This window comes from Vipera berus (genome assembly GCF_964194415.1).
Source record: "Vipera berus genome assembly, chromosome: 2".
In the NCBI taxonomy this organism is placed as follows: Eukaryota; Metazoa; Chordata; class Lepidosauria; order Squamata; family Viperidae; genus Vipera; species Vipera berus.
The window spans coordinates 101,367,607-101,386,318 of NC_138203.1; the positions used below are offsets into that span (position 1 = coordinate 101,367,607).

General features: G+C 39.8%; 1 protein-coding gene across 1 annotated transcript in view; it reads right to left on the bottom strand.

Annotated features, from left to right (window-relative positions):
• The window catches only part of B4GALT1 (beta-1,4-galactosyltransferase 1), a 45,678-nt gene that overhangs the window by 18,300 nt on the left and 8,666 nt on the right, over nucleotides 1-18,712 (bottom strand). The window contains exon 2 of the mRNA XM_081317556.1: nucleotides 5,497-5,732. Coding sequence (XP_081173682.1) covers nucleotides 5,497-5,732 — 236 coding nt within the window. The remainder of the gene's footprint in view (nucleotides 1-5,496; nucleotides 5,733-18,712) is intronic.

Below are 18,712 nucleotides of genomic sequence, written 5' to 3' on the forward strand. Positions count from 1 at the left end.
AACTACCGACCTTCTGATCGACAAGCTCAGAGTCCTAACCCACTCTGAGAGAAGGGGTAAGAAGTGGTAAATAGAGGGGAAGGTTTCTATCTCTTTGCTCTCTTGTCTTCCTTCCAAATTGCCTCCCCTCTTCTAATTTAGAAGCCTGGCAGACTCCTACATCCTAGTCTACTACTTCATGTCTCACTTGGCTATCAGTCAAGGAACGTAGAGTAACTTGGAACCCAGGAAGAAAACCATTCATTTGGAAGCAACATGCAGAGGCCCTAGCATAGCAGGAACTGGCAAACTAAAATCAGAACGTGACAGGGGTGACAGGAAAATAGCAGCTCTGGGGCATGTAGTTTCAAAAAGGAAGGCCTTCCTGTTGCATTTTGGACAACTGCTGTCCAGCAGTATCCATTACACAATCCATTTGCAAAATAGTCCATTAACCGTGTAGTAAAAGCCATCTGTTTAGAGCTTTCAAAGACCTAGGAAGGGGGATGGGGGAGAGAAAAAATAGTTTGCAATTCTGTATATGGAGGGGGACCCCCAGCGCACGCTGGGAGATGAATTCTTTCCCCTCTCCAGAATGTTCTATTCAACAATTACACCAATTGTTCCAATATCCACCACATTTTCCATTTTGTCTTATAAAATTGTGATCCAAACATCATTCCTTATCCCAGATAAATTTGGGACATTAAGGAAAGGATGCTTCCCCCCCCTCCCCCCCCCCCCAGCTTTCTCTCTTTGGCATTTGTATCCTCATATAGGATACATAGCAATCACTCTATAAAATTCTTAAAATAACGAACAGAGTGGCAAGATATAAACATAGCAGCAAGCATTTGGAATTTGATCCCGGGGGACAAATATATGTGTAAGTTTGCTTGACGAAAGGATGTACTTCATATAAGTAAGTAAATAATCTAAGTAAATAATCCATAATGAAATAAATTCAATGCTTCCTTCTCTCGGAGAATAGGAATCTTCCATCTTTTTTTCATATTCTTGGGCTGCAATGACATTTCCATAGATGTAACTCCACTAAACTGTGAGACTTGCATGTGAATATATATTTAAAGGTTGATGTTGTCTTTTTCCTTCCTTTCACATTATTATTGACTTCAGGAACCTCAGATTACTCTCAATCTGCCCCACTTCTGTAGAAAAGCTGTTCCAATAGTCCACCACACTTGATGTTTTTCAGTTCTATAATTCAAGTTATGGTCAGATGGAAAGCACAAGATTGACAAGAACTATTGTCCTGACACAACTTGAGGACACCCTTCATTCTTTCCATATGGTGCTTGTCAAAGAAGAGATCTGCAAACTAATTACCGACCAGTTTGACAAGCCAGCTGGATTTCTGCCTGAAGCAGCAGCTGTAGGTTTCTGTCAGGTCTGCAGAAACAAGCCCCGTTGCCTCCATGAAGTGAGCCAATCCCACACAAAGCTCTCCTAAGTTGCAACAAGTCAAACAGCTGGCATTCATTAACAATCTGGCACAAATCTTACCTCAAAGCAACAAACAGCCCAAATTGGCGCTATGAGCTTAGAGACTCAGATCAGCCTTTGGATTGAGGCTGTTCTCTTGCTTGAACTCTTAAGTTAGAAGCTTCCCACACTGCTTGGTCCTGCAGTGGAATTCATGTTTCTTTCAAGTGTTATTGGATTAGGAAGTGGTAACAGATGCAGATTTGCTATACCAGTGAGACCAAGGAAAGTAGCTGTGCTACTTCCATAGTGGTGCAACTAATACAGGGGTGTCCAATCTTGGCAACTTGAAAACTTGGGGGACTTCAGCTCCTAGAATTTCCCAGCCAACAAGGAGCTGAAGTCCACCAAGTCTTAAAAGTTACTGAGGTTGGATGCTCCTGTTTTAATGAATGGACCAAGAGGTAGGGAGCAACTATTCCATAAGCCAGCCTGGGCTTTACTAATGATTGCATGACCATGCACGGCACAGAGGTGTGTCAGCCAGTAAAAAGGGCACTCCCTACCTCTCCATTTGTGATGACGTTCAACCCCTGCTCTGCCCAGATAAAAACCTTGCAAAGGTAATGCAAAAGGATTCTAGGCAAACATGCTAGGGCTTTTTGGAAATCTTGAGAAAGAGCTCCATAGAAAAAAAGCTGAAGCATTTCATGATGCATTTGCTGTTCACAGAGCCAAAATCAGGTCCAAAACACAGATTGCCCCAAGTAGGATGCAGAGGAACTACAGAGACGTGATATATACCTCGCAAAGTTGGGTGAAAATACATTCCAGTTCAAGAAAATGGCGACTGACATGCCTCTCCCCACCTTGCTCAAAGAATCAGCCAACCCCTGCCTTCTTACAAATTCTCACATTTCCCTACCCTCATTCCAGGCTGGATTGCCACGTAACACATTTCAGATGTTTCCAAAGTCAGTGGTGAAAAGTGCAAGGGGCTTGTGGGCAATTTGCTTTGTACTGAAAGGTAAGAGGTGGGACGTTACCATGGAAGCAGGAGGAGGAGTTTTTCTTCACTCTCTTACTTTTTCCTATGAGATGCAGAACACAGAAGGACGCAGATGTAGTAAGAATCATTCAGACAGAAATTCTCGGCGCTTCAGTGATTGCTTTGCTATAGGATAGGTTTAATAAGAAAAAGGGAAGATTTCCCCCCCCCCTAGAAAGAAAGGGGGGAAAAAAGAGAAGGAAGAATAGATGCAAAGGAAGGACAGACAAGGAGGAGAAAAAAAGAGAAAAGCAATTGTCAAGAAAGTAAAGAAAGACTTTTTTTAAAAAAAAACCTGCAGATATACAATTCTTGCAAAACCCCACCACCATCCAGACAATTTAGGATCACGGCCACCAATGTTTGCTGCATATTTAACAGGTTGGATATGTTAAAAAAAACAAAACCCTCTCAAAACATCCTGCCATAATGAAGTTAATCGAGCTGAATACTTCCATTGACAAAATTAATTCATGGCACTCAATCATTTTTATCTGGCCTTTGAGTAACTATGGAGGAAGCACCAGCACACCTGAGATTCATGTTTACTCAGTCCAGTTTTTCCTATCTGGGCCTTCCAGATGTGTTCAACTCCAACACACAAATGTTGTGGTTAAGCAATGAATGCAGGCTTTTGTTGTCAAAAACATCTGAAAAGGATCAGATTGAAGATGGCTGGGCTACTTCCAACCATTAAAATATTGCAATTAAATGACCATATCCCATCCTAGGCTGAAAAAAAACCCCATGAAGATTTAAAAATATAGTTTAAGTAGTCAACCCCAACTAAGTACAATGGTTGCCTTCTTGTTAAGCCATTAGTAGAAACTATTAGCAAAGTCTCTTCAGATATAAAATCTGAGCCACAGCATATATAGGAAGAGGATTATAACTCAATGATTCCCAAACTTTATGGAGTATTATCTGCCTTTTAAAAGCCCTCAAATTAGATGATCCAAGCAGAGAGGCCCAGGGCAGCATTTTACTTGTCTGTATGTGAGACACATTATCCATAGGCAAAGAGAGAGAGGATCCATGAGGGTTTTCCGACATGTCAGGTAACAAAACCAATCCCATCACTATGAAGGCTCAAGACACAGATATTAGGATGCCAGCAAGCAATGTTAAATAGGCTAGTCCTGAAAGAAAAAGGATTATTCCCACCAATTGTTTTGTAAGCCAACTTAGAAAATATGCTTGACCTTTTTGCATATAAGATTGGAGTGGCAAAAAGAAATCTAACCGGGGCTCTAGTTTGATCATACAACTTCAGAACATCTTGACTACAATCCCATCAAAGCCAGGGTGTTTAACTGATGCAATCTCTGCCCACACACAAAATGCTGAACTACTAGTTCCTCCTTGAGAATCAGGTATTACTAAGCACATTATGCAGCTGTACATAGTCTGTGAAACTGACAAACTTCACAGCCTATGAAACTGGCACACGAGAATCAGATCCTGGCGCCTCATAAAACCAGAAAAACCCTAAACCAACACCTTTATGCAAATAGATTAAAAAAGTTCACCATGACTTATGGTTCACATTATGGGAGGATATGCCACTTGTGGATTGTTTTAATGATAAATACACTCATTATTTATCAGAATTGGTCATGACTTTCTTAATGCATTTCTTACTGTTTGTAGCCCTATGCTCTGCTATTGAGATTCTGTTAATACAAGAAAGGTAGTTATAATACAAGCCAGATGGTTGTCATAGGACAAACTAAAAATAATGTGATGAGGTCTGGCATCAGCTTCTTTGGTGGCCAGGGCTAACAGTGCGAGCAGGAATCTATGAAACCTACACCCTGCAATTCAATAATCTAACGCTCCTAGATCCACCAGGTAGAGTCTGGGTAACTTCTCTAAAAAAACATTGCAACTTTCTTTATCTATATCAGAGTATTGATCTTTAGCTTCCTTGCTCACCTGCCCAAATTACCTACAACCCTTTTACCCTCACAACCTAATACATTTTCCTACGCAACTACCAATGTGCCCTAAAAGAAAGAAGTCAGAAGTGGGGGGATTAATTGTCCTTCTTTGAATATCACAAAGGTAAAAATGTATTCTCTCTGGCAGATGAACCTAGGCATCTCAATAAGTCTAATACTACAGAAAGAAGGAAATTCACTCCAAAGAAAAACGTTCTCAGAACTGATGTCCAAGAATAAAGATATGACACAAAAATATTCATTAATTAAAAACACCTTGAGGTATCACAAAACCATAACACTATGTAAATCTCTGGATTTTTACAGAATTCTGTAACTTTACTATTTCTACTCAGGCAAAATATGACAGGCCCCCATGCTTATTTAAGTTAGCTCAGGGTGGGAGAGTTATTCATTATAGCTCTATGTAGGTTAACAAGATAACAGGCCAATTTACTGCATTAAATATTAACAGAAATAATGGTAAGACCATCTCTACCCATGTGACTTTATTACTGGACGTTCAGAGGTAGATCTACAAGGACCTCACTCTGGAAGCTGTGGCCTGATTTTGAGACTATTGGCAACAATTCTGGAATTGGGCAGATGTAAAAGATGGGGGTGGGGTGTTTGTAATCTACTTTGAAGTTCTCATAGAAGCCTTGGCTTATAGCAGGGGTGTCAAACTACCAGCCCGCGGGCCAGACGGGTCACAACAAAACCACGCCCACCCCATTGCCGGCAATGAGGAAAAAGCTCTGATACGTCGTGCGACATCACGTGACGTCGCGAGTTTGACACCCCTGACCTATAGTGTTGTAATGCTTTTATATTATACTTGGTTTGTTTTATAAAGGCAATTAGCTGTTTTCGTAAGCCAGGAATGCAGGGCATACAATTTAGAAATTACCTAAACAAAAAATTAAAGCAACTGTTATTGGTTTTGTTACAGCATGCAAAGCAAGGATCTTTTAAAAGACTAAGCTTCCAATTTCATCACTATGCAGTACAAAAAGATATGCAAAAGAAACCAACAGCACACACATGCCTCTTTCCTATGTGCACCAATCCCTTCAGCACTCTTACCTGGTTAATCACATAGATGCCATAATCAAGCTGCTGCCTTTGCAGGATTGGATGCAGGTAAAACAACCAGTATTTCAAGTGTTCATCTCGATTTCTGAAAGGGATAATAATTGCCACTCTCTGAAGTGCTTTGCAGTCCTTTGGTGTATAACGACCTCCTTCCCTGAGTTCTGGATTTTCCTCCTCCACATTCTTCAGATTCACAGGTTGTGAAAACTCCACATGCAATGGACCAACTGGGAGGAGAAGAAAAACAGGATTAGATCAAATAAGGTTGTGGGTGGTAAGTGACATTTCACTGAGAGTTATTACATGATTTTATAATGAAACTAAAAACTAGAGTAGGTGCCAAGGTTCGCTCTAGCTCTGTTTATGAAGGTATTATATGCAAAATGTGAAACTCATATTTCGGAAATGTCATATTGGGATCACAAATGTTGCAACTCCAAGACCTAGAATTTTTACTATAGAGGAGTAGTGTATAAGCAAAGGGATTAATATTGTCCTCATAGGCACCCTGCCTGTCAAAAGTCAAAACACAATATATCTCATTTCTTATATCATTTTAGTTTAAAATTCTAGTTCGCTGACCCCCCCCCTTCTGTTGCACTTGGCCTGGGTGTTTGTGTTATACACATTGGGCACAGTAAGCTTCCCTCAGCCATTGCTGATTCTGGGCTTCTCTCCTCATGCACTTTATTGAGCAGGGTGGGGAACTGGATCTAGACCAATAACTAGAGCAGGGCTTTTCAACCTTTTCACCTACTGTACCATTTTTAGAATATGGCAACATCCGAGTACCACCAGTCGCCTAGCAAGGTGTCAAAAACTTGATGACATACAGGTAGTCCTTGACTTACAACAGTTCGCTTAGTGACTGTTTGAAGTTACAATGGCATTGAAAAAAATGCCCCACAAGCTACAGCCGAGCAAGACACCTGCCTTCTGGGCTCAGAAGTGCCAGGATTAGTGCCAAGCTCCAGCTGGAGCCTGGCGCTGATCCTGGCGCTTCCACTGAGCCCTGACAGCCCTGAAGAAGCGCTGATCCTGGAGCTTCCATTGAGCCCTGACAGCCCTGCAGCTCCAGCCATCTCTCGCTCAGGCTTGTGTGGTGCTGCCACCAGTTCAGCATATTCCCCTCCCCTGCTACCACTTTTCTAGGATGGTTGCGTACCACCTGCCAGGTGCCAATGTACCAGAGGTTGAAAAGCCCTGAACTAGAGCATATTCCCTCTACTGCTGGTGAGAAAGATGATGGAGGGGGTTGATATCCTAGTTCAGGGGTGTCAAACTCGCAATGTCACGTGATGTGTCATGACATATCACAACTTTTTTTCAATTGCCGGCAATGGGGTGGGCGTGGTTTCACTATGATGCATCTGGCCCGCAGGCCAGCAGTTTGACACCCCTGTCCTAGATTAAAGAAATATTTTTTCCACTGCTCTCCTGAATACTGTTCTGTAGTGAAACTGAGCATAGCATCAGCAATATATAAAAGACCCATTTTGCAGATTGGCTTACACCCAGAATATGCCTCACAGTTCTGTTTTAAAACTTACTTTACTTATAAGTTTGTGTGCCACCTACTCCAAAGATTCTTTCTTCCCAGATCTTTCAGAGGCCTTGTTATGTTTCTAAGCTTGGTGAGAGATGTTAGCATAGCATGGGAAACTACATAAAGCTTTTTGTTCTTTCTTTCAATGCATGAGATTTGGCAATGTCTGTACAACGGTCAACGTATTACAGGGCTTTAGGAAGATTTGGGTATAAGGCATTGTCTATTATTATCATTAGTATTAGTATTAATTATTAAATTTGATTCAGTCTGGGACTAGTAAACACTTAACAGTTCAAGTCCCAAGGACCTAAGAGCTGCTAAGGTAGCATCTGAGTATATAGACCAGGGGTGTCAAACTCAATTTCACTGAGGGCCGCATCAGCATTGCGGTTGCCCTCAGGGGGCTGGGTGGGTATGGCTAGGGTGGGTGTGGCCTACTGGGTGGGCATGGCTAGAGTGCGTATGGCCTACTGGGTGGGCGTGGCCAGCTCTACATCGTTCTCATCAAGGGTGCCTATGGGAGCCCGGGCAGGAGTGGGACAGATCTGAGGGTCTCTGGCAGAAGGACGGTCTCTGGGCCAGGGCCAAGGCAGTGGGGGCCATTCCCTCACTGTTTCCAGGATGGCTTCGTGGGCCACATGAAACCACTTCGCGGGCCGGATCTGGCCCCCAGGCCTTGTGTTTGACATGTCTGATATAGACTGTTCCAATTAGGGTAGGGTTTTTTTGCAAAGTCAGGATATTCAAGTCTAATAAGTTCAAAATTTCCATTATTATTATTGTTCTATCATCATCATCATCGTCATCGTTGTCAGGTTGGTACTCAAGATAAACTAATAGATGCATCCAACACAGAAGGTTTATTTTTCAAAGGTAACATTTGTGTCTTAAAAGACATCTGCATGTCACAGTCTTATAGTTCAAAAAGTGTTTCTGGTAAGATATCTGTAACATAATATACTATGCTGCATTACAGATGGAGTCCTCAATCATAGTTAAGATACCACATCTGCACCAGCCTGTAGGTGTTATAAGCATAAAAGCTACCTATATAAATTACATTTTCAGATAGTCTACTATAAAACTTTTCTGAACTAAACTGGATTATTTCTTTTTTACCTCTTTAAGGATTCTTTTTATTATATAGCCGCAATGACTATTTAAGACAAGCTAGCATTTATAATCATATCTGTAGTAGTGTAACAGAGAATTTATATGGAAGGTTCCTGGATGAGATACTGTCTGGGAATGCAACATTGCCTTGTTGTTTTATCATGGAATTAAAATCAAAGCTGTGAAAGTAACATAAAATAAAATTCAACTTGGCAGTCAGTGATGAATTTGCCTAATTGTAATCCACAAACCTCAACCCAGCAATAAATACATTGCCATTCAATGTGGAAATTTATTACAGTCATTCTTAAATCACTTTGTTAACTGCCATGGGAGGTTTTTTTCCCATCTTTTAAAGAAAAACTTTCAACCCTAACCACATGCAAAACAAAACCTCTTTTGGGTTTAGCTCGCCCACTGAAACTATACCCCTTCAAACACTTCCACATCAAAACTACAGAGCAAATGGGATCACTAACACTGCAGCTGACAAGCCATTTGCCTGGTTTCAGCACACTCTCTTACACACACACACATGCACAATCCTGTCCTCTTTCCACATTAGATTAGCAGCTCAGAATAACTGGAACAAGATCATGTAGCAAAAGGCTCCAGGAAGTCTGAGAAAGAGCAACATTTATTCTTCTTAAGAAAAATGAGATCAGACAGTGGAAGACTGGAGGTTTAAACATGGATCTGCCCCAATCTTATTAAAATAAGGGATAGGAGGGACCTGGCACAGTTAATTCTAGCTTTGGCAATGTTACGACTGGATTACTGCATTGTGTACTGGGCAAAACTCCATCCAGATATATTATAGTCACTTGGATTTTCAGATGGTATGTCACATGAAACCAACAAATTAAATTAGATTAGATTTCTACAAACTCAAAGCAAGGTTACAGGGAGATTACCATACACATTTCTACATGGTTCTTTGCTTTGGTTTTGCCTCCTTCTAATCAGCTCCAGATTGTGCCACATTCTCTTGAGGGATATGAGCTGTTCATTCAGGAACTACAAAGCAGATACTTAGCAGGACGGCCCAATCAGAGATGGCAATACCTGTTGCGTCTGCCTTAGTCACTGCCTCAAATGCCTTCTCATCAAGAACCAAACCCAGTATAGAGATTGTGATTCATACACAGACTGCTTCAAACTTTAGCAACATTCTTATCTGTCTTCTACAAATCCTATTTCCCAAATGGTTGAGATTACAATTCCTATAATCTCCAGCTCAGCCGCCATCCAACTTTTTTCAGGTTTGGGACTAACTAAGTTAAAGTCAAGATTCTAGCCAATTTGAGCACCTTTGTCAGCAAAAGGCTGTGTAAAATTGGCTATGGTGACTAGGCCAAGTATTATAACTTGCTACTGGTTTTTTTACTAATATAGTAGGGAATTTATTTTATTTTTCATTCAACTGTGTCAATTCTCAGAGGCTACCTGGACAAGTCCCTCCAGTTTTCTTAGCAAGGTTTTTCAGAAGTGATTTACCATTGACTCCTTCCTAGGGATGAGAAAAAGTGACTGGCCAAAGGTCACCCAGCTGACCTTGTGCCCAAGGAAGAACTAGCCTGATGCCTTAACGCTGGCTGAGGAATTCTGGGAGTTTAATTTAATTTAATTTAATAATTTGATTTCTATACCGCCCTTCTCCCGAAGGACTCAGGGCGGTGAACAGGGCAATACACAATAAAAGTCGAATACAAAAATTAAAAAGCCATTAAACATCATGCCCATAATTGAGTTGAAGTCCACAAGTCATAAAAGGGCCAAGTTTGGAGACCCCTGCCTTAACTACTACACCAAAATGGCTCTCAGTAGGGGATTAGTTATCTTCAAAAGAGTTGCTAGATGACAATGTGTGGACTTAGTAAGGAAGAAAAATAAAGGCATTTCTCTGTAGGGATTGTTTTGGCTGCCTCATTTTTTGGAAATCTTCACCAAGAGGTCAACAGGGATTGATCAGCAGAAAGTAACTCCTCAGGGGAATGTCATTCAGTTCTTTATCTCCTTCCTGTTGCCAATGGCTCAAGCATTGGGCAGAGCTGCCCACTAGATCAGGGGTCCCCAACCCCCAGTCCATGGACCAGTACTGGGCCATGGCATGCCAGCAACCAGTCCACACGAACAAGCAAAGCCCTATCCACAGGATGCAGGCAGCACACAAAACCACACACCCTCCGGTCCACGGAAAACCCTCTCTCCACAGAAGTGGTCCCTGGTGTCAAAAGTTGGGGACCTCTGCACTAGATAACTGGGAATTTCCTAAGTGCAATTGCATCCATCAGACCCCAGGAGCATATTTTTCAAATGGGTCTTGTCCCACATTTGTCACAGATAGTGGAATTGCACATTTTTCATAGCTCCCAAGTAGGAAACACACCACTATTACGGAAAGCCTGAACAACTTAAAACAAGATTTCTTCACTATTTTATCTCTCAAAGGTGATCTAAGAGGTAATCTGACACCAATTCCTACTACCGCTGAAAAAGCAGTAAAGAATCTGCTTCTTCAACCTCAAGCTCTCAAAATGACTGATTATCCTAATTCATTATACCTTTCTTTCCACATCTTTAGTTCAAACCTGGACCTTCTTCAACAGCAGTAGCAGATCCCCCTTCACATTCTGCTCAATTTCTATTAAAGAGTGATGTTGCAAAAACCAATCCAGGTAAACACCATCCTGACTGGCTCAAGGTTGATTCAGCCTTCCATCCAAGGTCGGTAAAAGGAAAACCAGATTGTTGGGGGCAATATGCTGACTCTGTAAACTGCTTCGAGAGGGCTGTAAAGCACTGTGAGGTGGTAAATAAGTCTAAGTGCTATTGCTATTCTATAAGCTTACTATGTATAAAAAGTTAAAGGTTCCCCCGCACATGTGTGTTAGTCATTTCTGACTCTAGGGGCCGGTGCTCATCTCCGTTTCAAAGCCGAAAAGCCAGCGTTTGTCCGAGGATGTCTCCGTGGTCATGTGGCCAGCATGACTAGATGCCAAAGGCGCACAGAATGCTGTTACCTTCCCACCGTAGAGGTCACTATTTTTCTACTTGCATTTTTACGTGCTTTCGAACTGCTAGGTTGGCAGAAGCTGGGACGAATAACAGGCGCTCACTCTGTTACGCGGCACTCGGGATTCGACCCACCAAACTGCCGACCTTCTGATCGACAAGCTCAGCGTCCTAACCCACTGAGCCACCGCGTCCCTTTTACTATGTATACTTGGCATCTTATATGCTAAGCATTTTTTATAAACTTACTGATGAGATAGTCCAAGAATTTTTTTTAGCAATGAAGCAAACCGGTTTTAGAACAGGTTTTCCTTTTGCTGATCAATGTATCACCTTGCATTACCTCCGTATCCAGTAGGCTCCTATAGGTGCTCTTTATGCAACTTTCACAGATCTGAAAGCAGCAGTTCATTCGATCCTTTATGAGAGCTTGTGGAGAAAGTTCGCAGCTTCCTTTAACCTTAACTGGCTCCTACAACTAATTATGAGGTTGCGTGAATATATTACAATACGAATTCAGTGCTCAAATAATGAAGGAATGATCCTATTCCAAGTTCTGAGAGAGTTAAAGAAAGGCATATGCTGGTGCATTTATTATTTATTTTTATGTCCACAATTAAGCTCTTACCAGTGCCAAATTTTATTATACCAAACTCCAATTTGCCATTCTGCTGATGGTCCTGTGATCTTGTGCTTCCTTCCCAAGTAATGATACACAAACCTTCATTCATTAGCATTGTTCTTCATTCAGAAATACTAGCAATCAACCATGTGAAAATCATGGTGATTGCATTCAACAAGCAGCATTAATCTGGAAGATTAATAACTTCCAAAAATAATTGGAAGATCAAGACTTTCAAACATCTTGACATCTGTCTCCAGTCATCTTCATCTTGAAAGCTTCATTCTTCAAACCATTCTTTTTTATTATTTAGAACATTTTCAAATCTATAGCTAAATCTAAAAAGGAAGTAAATATGACCATTTTTATTGTGTTAAATATCCACCCATTTACAGCCCAGCTATGTACAGGTAATCCTTGACTTACAACCATTCATTTTGTACCATTTGAGGTTACAACGGGACTGAACAAAATGACTTATAACCATTGTTCACACTTACAACCATTGTGTCATCCCCCACGGTCACATGATCAAAATTGGGATACTTGGCAACTGGCATGTATTTATGATGGTTGCAGTGTCCGGGGATCATGTGATCCCCTTTTGCGACCTTCTGTCAAGCAAAGTCAATGGGGAAGTCGAATTCACTTAACAATCGTGTTATTAATTGCAAAACCCACTTAACAATTGTCTTGCTTAAAATGAAAATTTTGGGCTCAATTGGGGTTCTAAGTTGAGGATTACATACCTCTTAAAAATTAAAACTAGAGAATTTGAATGGTGCTTACCCTCAAGGAGGTAGATTGCCACTTAACCAACTTTTCAGAACTTTAGCCCTGAAATCTTAATTCCTTCATCAAACTAGAAGAGACTGGAGTTTTCCATCAATGATGCATCTATCATTTGGTATATTACAGTCCACTTTTCCTTAGCCTCTCAGAGACAAATATACAGTAGTCCTCAATTACTACCACAAGTGGGACCAGAGGTTTGGTCGCTAAGTGATGCAGTCATTAAGTGAGTCATCATATAATTTGACAGAGTTTTCAATTATTTTTACCCTGTTCATTAAGCAAATCTGGGTTCCCTAGTTGACATTGCTTGTCGAAATCTGGCTGGGAAGGTTGCAAATCACAATCACATGGCTGCAAGACACGGCAGCCATCGTAAATACAAGCTGGTTGCCAAGTATCTGAATTGCAAACATGTGATTGCAGGAACAGTACAACAGTCATAACTTCAAGGATGGGTCATGTCACTTTTTCCCAGGCTGTTTGTTATAAATTTGAATCACCATTAGATGAACAGGTGTAAGTCAAGGACTCCCAGTATAGATATTACATCATGTCATACTCCTATACAGAAGGTTTTATATGATTTTCCACCCCATACTTGGAAGTCAGATAAAGCACATACAAGGGAGAGGGTGTGTAAGCTATTCTGATAGATTTTATATACTTCTAACTGCAATATTGCTGAATATTAGGACCTAGATAGCTTCTAAACCTAATGTATTATATACAGTCAACTAAAATGCAATGGCCCATGAATTCCCAGTAAAAGATGTGAACATCAGAGTAATAATTGTGTATGTATGTATATGTATTATGTATGTATATGTATTATGATTCCCAAAAAGAATGAAACGGGTCGTGTACTGCTTTCAGGACACCAATTATGTAGTCAAAGATTTTATTAATTAAAAATGACTTTGAGCCAAGAACAAATTTTACTTTAATCAGTTCTACTTTAGAATACTTGCTGCTTTATTAGTCACTCTAATCAATGGCTGGGGAATTAAAATCTGCACTGCAAGATTTATATCATGGAGTTCTAGTAATTAACACTGAACAAAACAACTAGGAAGGAACTTCCGCACATGATTATTCTTTCCTTATTCATACAGCTACTACCCCAATTTGCTGAGGGAAATGAATAACTGTCAGTTATTTAAGTTGCTAGTCTAACTTATCTGAACAGCTCGTGGCAAAGGTATCAGAAATTTGAAACCTGAGAAGAACAGATGCAAAACTGAAGACGCCAACAACTTTCAAATCTGAAGTAAAAATGTCTGAATCACTTTTATATACCTCTTGCTCTTAGCCAAGTATAATATTGCTATCTGAAGTTGGTCTAACAAAAGTGGGGGCCAGGTTCTCACAAGTAGTTCTTAGCTAGAAAACAGCTAAGTTTTTCCCCCCTGAACTTCACCCTAGAGCAGAGGTAGGCAACCTCGGCTCTTTGATGACTCATGGACTTGAACTCCCAGAGTCCATGAGTCATCAAAGAGCCGAGGTTGCCTACCCCTGCCCTAGAGCACAGCTGGTTCAGGAATTCTCGGAGTTGAAGTCCGCGAGTCATAAAAGAGCCAAGGTTGCCTACCCCTGATCTAGAGGCTTCACTTTTGCTCTAGAACTATCACATCAGTGTTGTTAAGCAAGTCATCTTCCAGAACAGAGACCATTAATTCCCCATTAAAAGGTTAGGCTACTCAAATTTGTTTATTCCAAAGGAAATTACTGGGGGGGGGGGGAAACCTGGAATAATTCTAAAAAGGGATCTTTTGCCAAACAGTGCACCTGTTCTCTTCAGAGAAAACAGGAAATGAGAAATTGCTTTGAATAACTCAAGATAGCTGCTTAATTTTCCTGATCGCGTTAGTCACTGTTTTAATTTTGACGGCCGTTTCTGTTCAACTTATCATAAAACAGTTTATTTGGCCTGCTCAATTAAAGATAATGATATAGATCCCAACCTCATTTTTCTCACAATAAAATTTTCTCTTATAGCCCTCTTCTCTTCCTTCTACAAAATAATCTCTTTTCCTGTTCTGCATTTCCAAATTTAGAAATTTATTACCCAAGCAATATTTACTCAAATAAATGCTAACACCGATGCAAAGCTTTTTTTTAATCTTGTGACACATGCAGTTCTTGCACAAAATCAAGTGGATAAACATCCAACACTGTACTGTCTAGATGAATTGGGCTACAGTCCCTGTCAATCACAATCAATGAGGCTAATGGACAGGAATGATGTGGGGGGGGGGCTGTAGTTCAAAAAATCAAAAGGACGAAAGGCATGCGCAGTATTTTTATTTAAATAGCTATAAACTGAAATTATTTTTATTTTTTCCCCAGACATGCTTTTTTTATTTCTTACATTTTTATTTTTATGGTGTAAATCACTGCATGTCATCTGAGTCCAATGATATATAAACATGATAGATAGGCAGACAGACAATCTACCTTAATAAATTCTGAAGCTATGACCCACATTTTCCAAGAAAGTGATATTTTAATGGAAAATGCCTGCTGTTTACAAGATTGGAATGAAGTTGGTACAAAATGTAATCTAAGGGCTGACTCACCCATCATAGTTCATTAAGTGAAGATATGATTGTTTGAATTCTTCCACAGAAATTGCTATTTACAATGCTGGTAGACAAGCAGGTTTAAGTCCCGATTCCCAAATGTCACAACTTTTTCTTATAGAGAACCTGCTCCATAGCTCCTTGAGTTGTCCTCCGTTAAGCCTTCTCTAGCTTTTTGTCATGGATCCATTTTTCTACTTGTTTCATTTTTATATCACTTGCCCAAGAACAATCTTAACCTGACAGTATAACATAATTTGTTAAATGTAAAATTGATATCAGCTGACAAGTAGCTGCTGGAACAGTGTTTTTCAAACTTGGCAACTTTAAGCTATATGGATTTCAACTCCCAGAATTGCCCAAACAGCAGATTTCTTAAAGTTGCCAAATTTGAAAAAAAACAATACTCTGCTCAAGGAAACTAACTTGAGTCACTACTCTGTCAGTGCAGCACTTTTGCAATTTGTTTACGGGTACTCATTTCTTCAAATAGCAGAAACAAAAGAATACATATGTACCTAGCAGAGAGATTTTTTTAAAAAAAAAGGTTTTAAATGCTACAATGAATCAAATAAAAGGCAAACATGGGAAGGGAAGTAATGCTAAATGAAATAAATAAGTAAAAGGCAAGCACTGAGGTTTTATTTGTCTAGACCAGGGATAGGCAACCTTGGCTCTTTTATGACTCGTGGACTTCAACTCCCAGAATTCCTGAGCCAGTTGAAGTCCACAAGTCATAAAAGAGCCAAGGTTGCCTACCCCTGGTCTAGACTCTAGTCCAATCCTCCTGCCTGTTGCAGGAATCGGCTATTGCAGCATCCATCCCAGCAGATAACAATTGAGCTTCTATACAAATATCTCCATCAAATAGTCCACAATCTCCTGAGGAGGGTCTTCTGTTCTTTTGTAGAGCAGTTCTTATCATTAATACATTTTCCTGATACGCAACTGAAATATGCATCCATTTCCTACTTGTGGAAAAATTCAGAACATGTCTGCCTTATCTTCTACTTGAAAACAGCTATAATCTCCTTTGCAGTCTTCTCCTGTCCAAGTTAAACAGAACTGACACCTCTAACCACTTCTCATATTTTTCTTTTTCCTTCCAGATCCTTTATCATCTTGACTTCTCTCCTCTGGTCAGATTCCAGCTTGCAAAGTGTTTCCTAAAACTGAATGCAATACTATAGACATGCTCTGTTGAACATAGAATTGTTCCCTTTCTAAATCTTTGTGCCGTTTGCAAATTTAGTAATATTTTCCAAGCCCTTTTCCAAATCACCGATAAATATTTTGGACAGTCCATAGCCTAGGACAGAGTCTGTAGTAAGTCACCTCTCACTTCCTTTCAGCTTGATTTGGAGGCGCTGATAAGCACTCTCTGGATATGACAGTATAACCAGTTCTGTATTCAACGAATAGTAGCACAACTCAGCCCATATTTTTCCATCTTCTCTACTAGGATCTCATAGGAGACTTCATTAAATGCTTTATTCAGGGATATAATGGTGAAATAAAGTGGTCATTGTGTCAAAAATGGAGGCTGAGTTAGTTCAGCATGACTTGACCTGTTACTCCCTCTTTTTGTCAGCTCCTCTGCTTTAGAACGCAATTCCCTTTTGGAGTGGGAAAACCAAAGCAAAACAAGAAATGAGCTGTTGTCTTCCCATCACTTATAACCATTCTGCCATCTTCTCTAAGCAGTGACATCTTCCTTTTCTCTATCATAGTTCTCTTTTTGCAATAATATTATAATCACCAAAAGGTCAATTATGGGTGTGCTAAAATACAATCAGCTGGGAGGCAAAAAGACAAGAAGAAGCAGGCATGTTAATTTAATTTATTTAGGGGCTATTCGAGTGTCCTCAAGAGATACATATGCAGCAGCTTCTATAGTTTGTTCTTATAAATATGCTGCCATTTGCAATCAAATGCTCATGTCTTCATTACAAACCGCATTCTGGGTTTCTTTCCAAGATCTGAAGCCAAGAGGTGTTTTTTTTTAAAAAAAAACATATGGTGGCAACCTGAAAAATGTACTGTAGTGAAAGTTGGTAGAGTGTTGCCAAATGTTGCCAAGAAACATTTGAGGGACTTATTCCTGTAGTCATTTGATTTGATAAACCATAACATACTATGTATATTGTACAAGGATATCTGGTTGAACAAGAGAGGCTGAGCTCTTTGCATGCTACATATTTCTCCCAGATTATCTGTCTTCAAAAATCAGTAATAGTGTAGTGTAGTATAGTATAATTTTCTGCAACACACAAAATAATTGTTGCTATCTTAATAAACATTTGCTGCTAAAACACCACAAGTTCAAATTAAGAAGAGAGCCATATCAATGAATACTTTCCCTGCATGGAAGGACAAAAATATATACAAATTATTTTTTGGAAAAAATTTAAATAAAAGTGGAGAATGAAAGAGATTTCCAGGTGCAATTTTCACAGATGCTAAAGCCTTTCATGGCATAGGGATGGCTATATGAAGGACTGCCAATTTCTAATTGCTTTTGCCTGCCCACTATGATCAGACAGTGGGTACCCTCTGGATCCCATCAATTAAACAATGTCATCCTGCAGGACCCAGGAAGTGCTCCTACCCTGCTCCAGCATCAACTCTCAGGAACAACCTCCTTGCATAGATTCATCATGGCATTTAGGAAAATGTTTAAAAAAGGGTCATCTGCCCAGGGCATGGGATTCAGGAGACGCTTTTGTTACATTTGTACTATTTGTTGTATATGCCAAATGGCTTAGTATGCTTGTCTAGTCAAATAAATGTCTTTTTATTTCTATCTCCATATGTAGTTTTTTTTTAAATCTATTTGTAAGACACCCAAAATCTTTAAGGAGTTGAGTGACCTCTAAATATGGGTATGAATAAATTTGTGGAGGTTTCTGTAGTATTTTTTTATAAAAACGGATGCACAATAAAAAGACCAAGAAGCATCAAGAGCAATGCCACACGCAGGTTAAAGTAACTTATTCTATTAAATCTACAACTATGAATTATTCAGTGAGTCTAAATAGCAAGACTAAAATTTCATTTTCATTGCCACTCACACGAAAGACTATGCATATAGATATATTTCTTTCATTTTTAATTTCTTTAATTTCAATTATTAAGAACATAGTTTTGTCATTAGAGATGTGGTGGTGCAGTGGTTAGAATGTAGTATTGCAGCTAAATTCTCACCAGCTCAAAGTTGACTCAGTCTTCCATTCTTTTGAGGTCAGTAAAATGAGGACCCAGACTGTTGGGGGCAATACGCTGATTCTGTAAACCACTTAGAGGGGGCTGTAAAGCACTGGGAAGTGGTATATAAGTTTAAGTGCTATTGCTATTGTTTCTTAACCATCTGACACATGCATGAACATTTTTGTCACAACCTCTGTGAACTGTGCTTATGTCAGCAGTCTTAAGTTAAATTCTATAAATGCATGGAAGACAATATATTTTAATGGTCATTAAACATGCTAACAAGATGCAGCCTTTATATTACCAATAGTATTAGTGAACAACTAG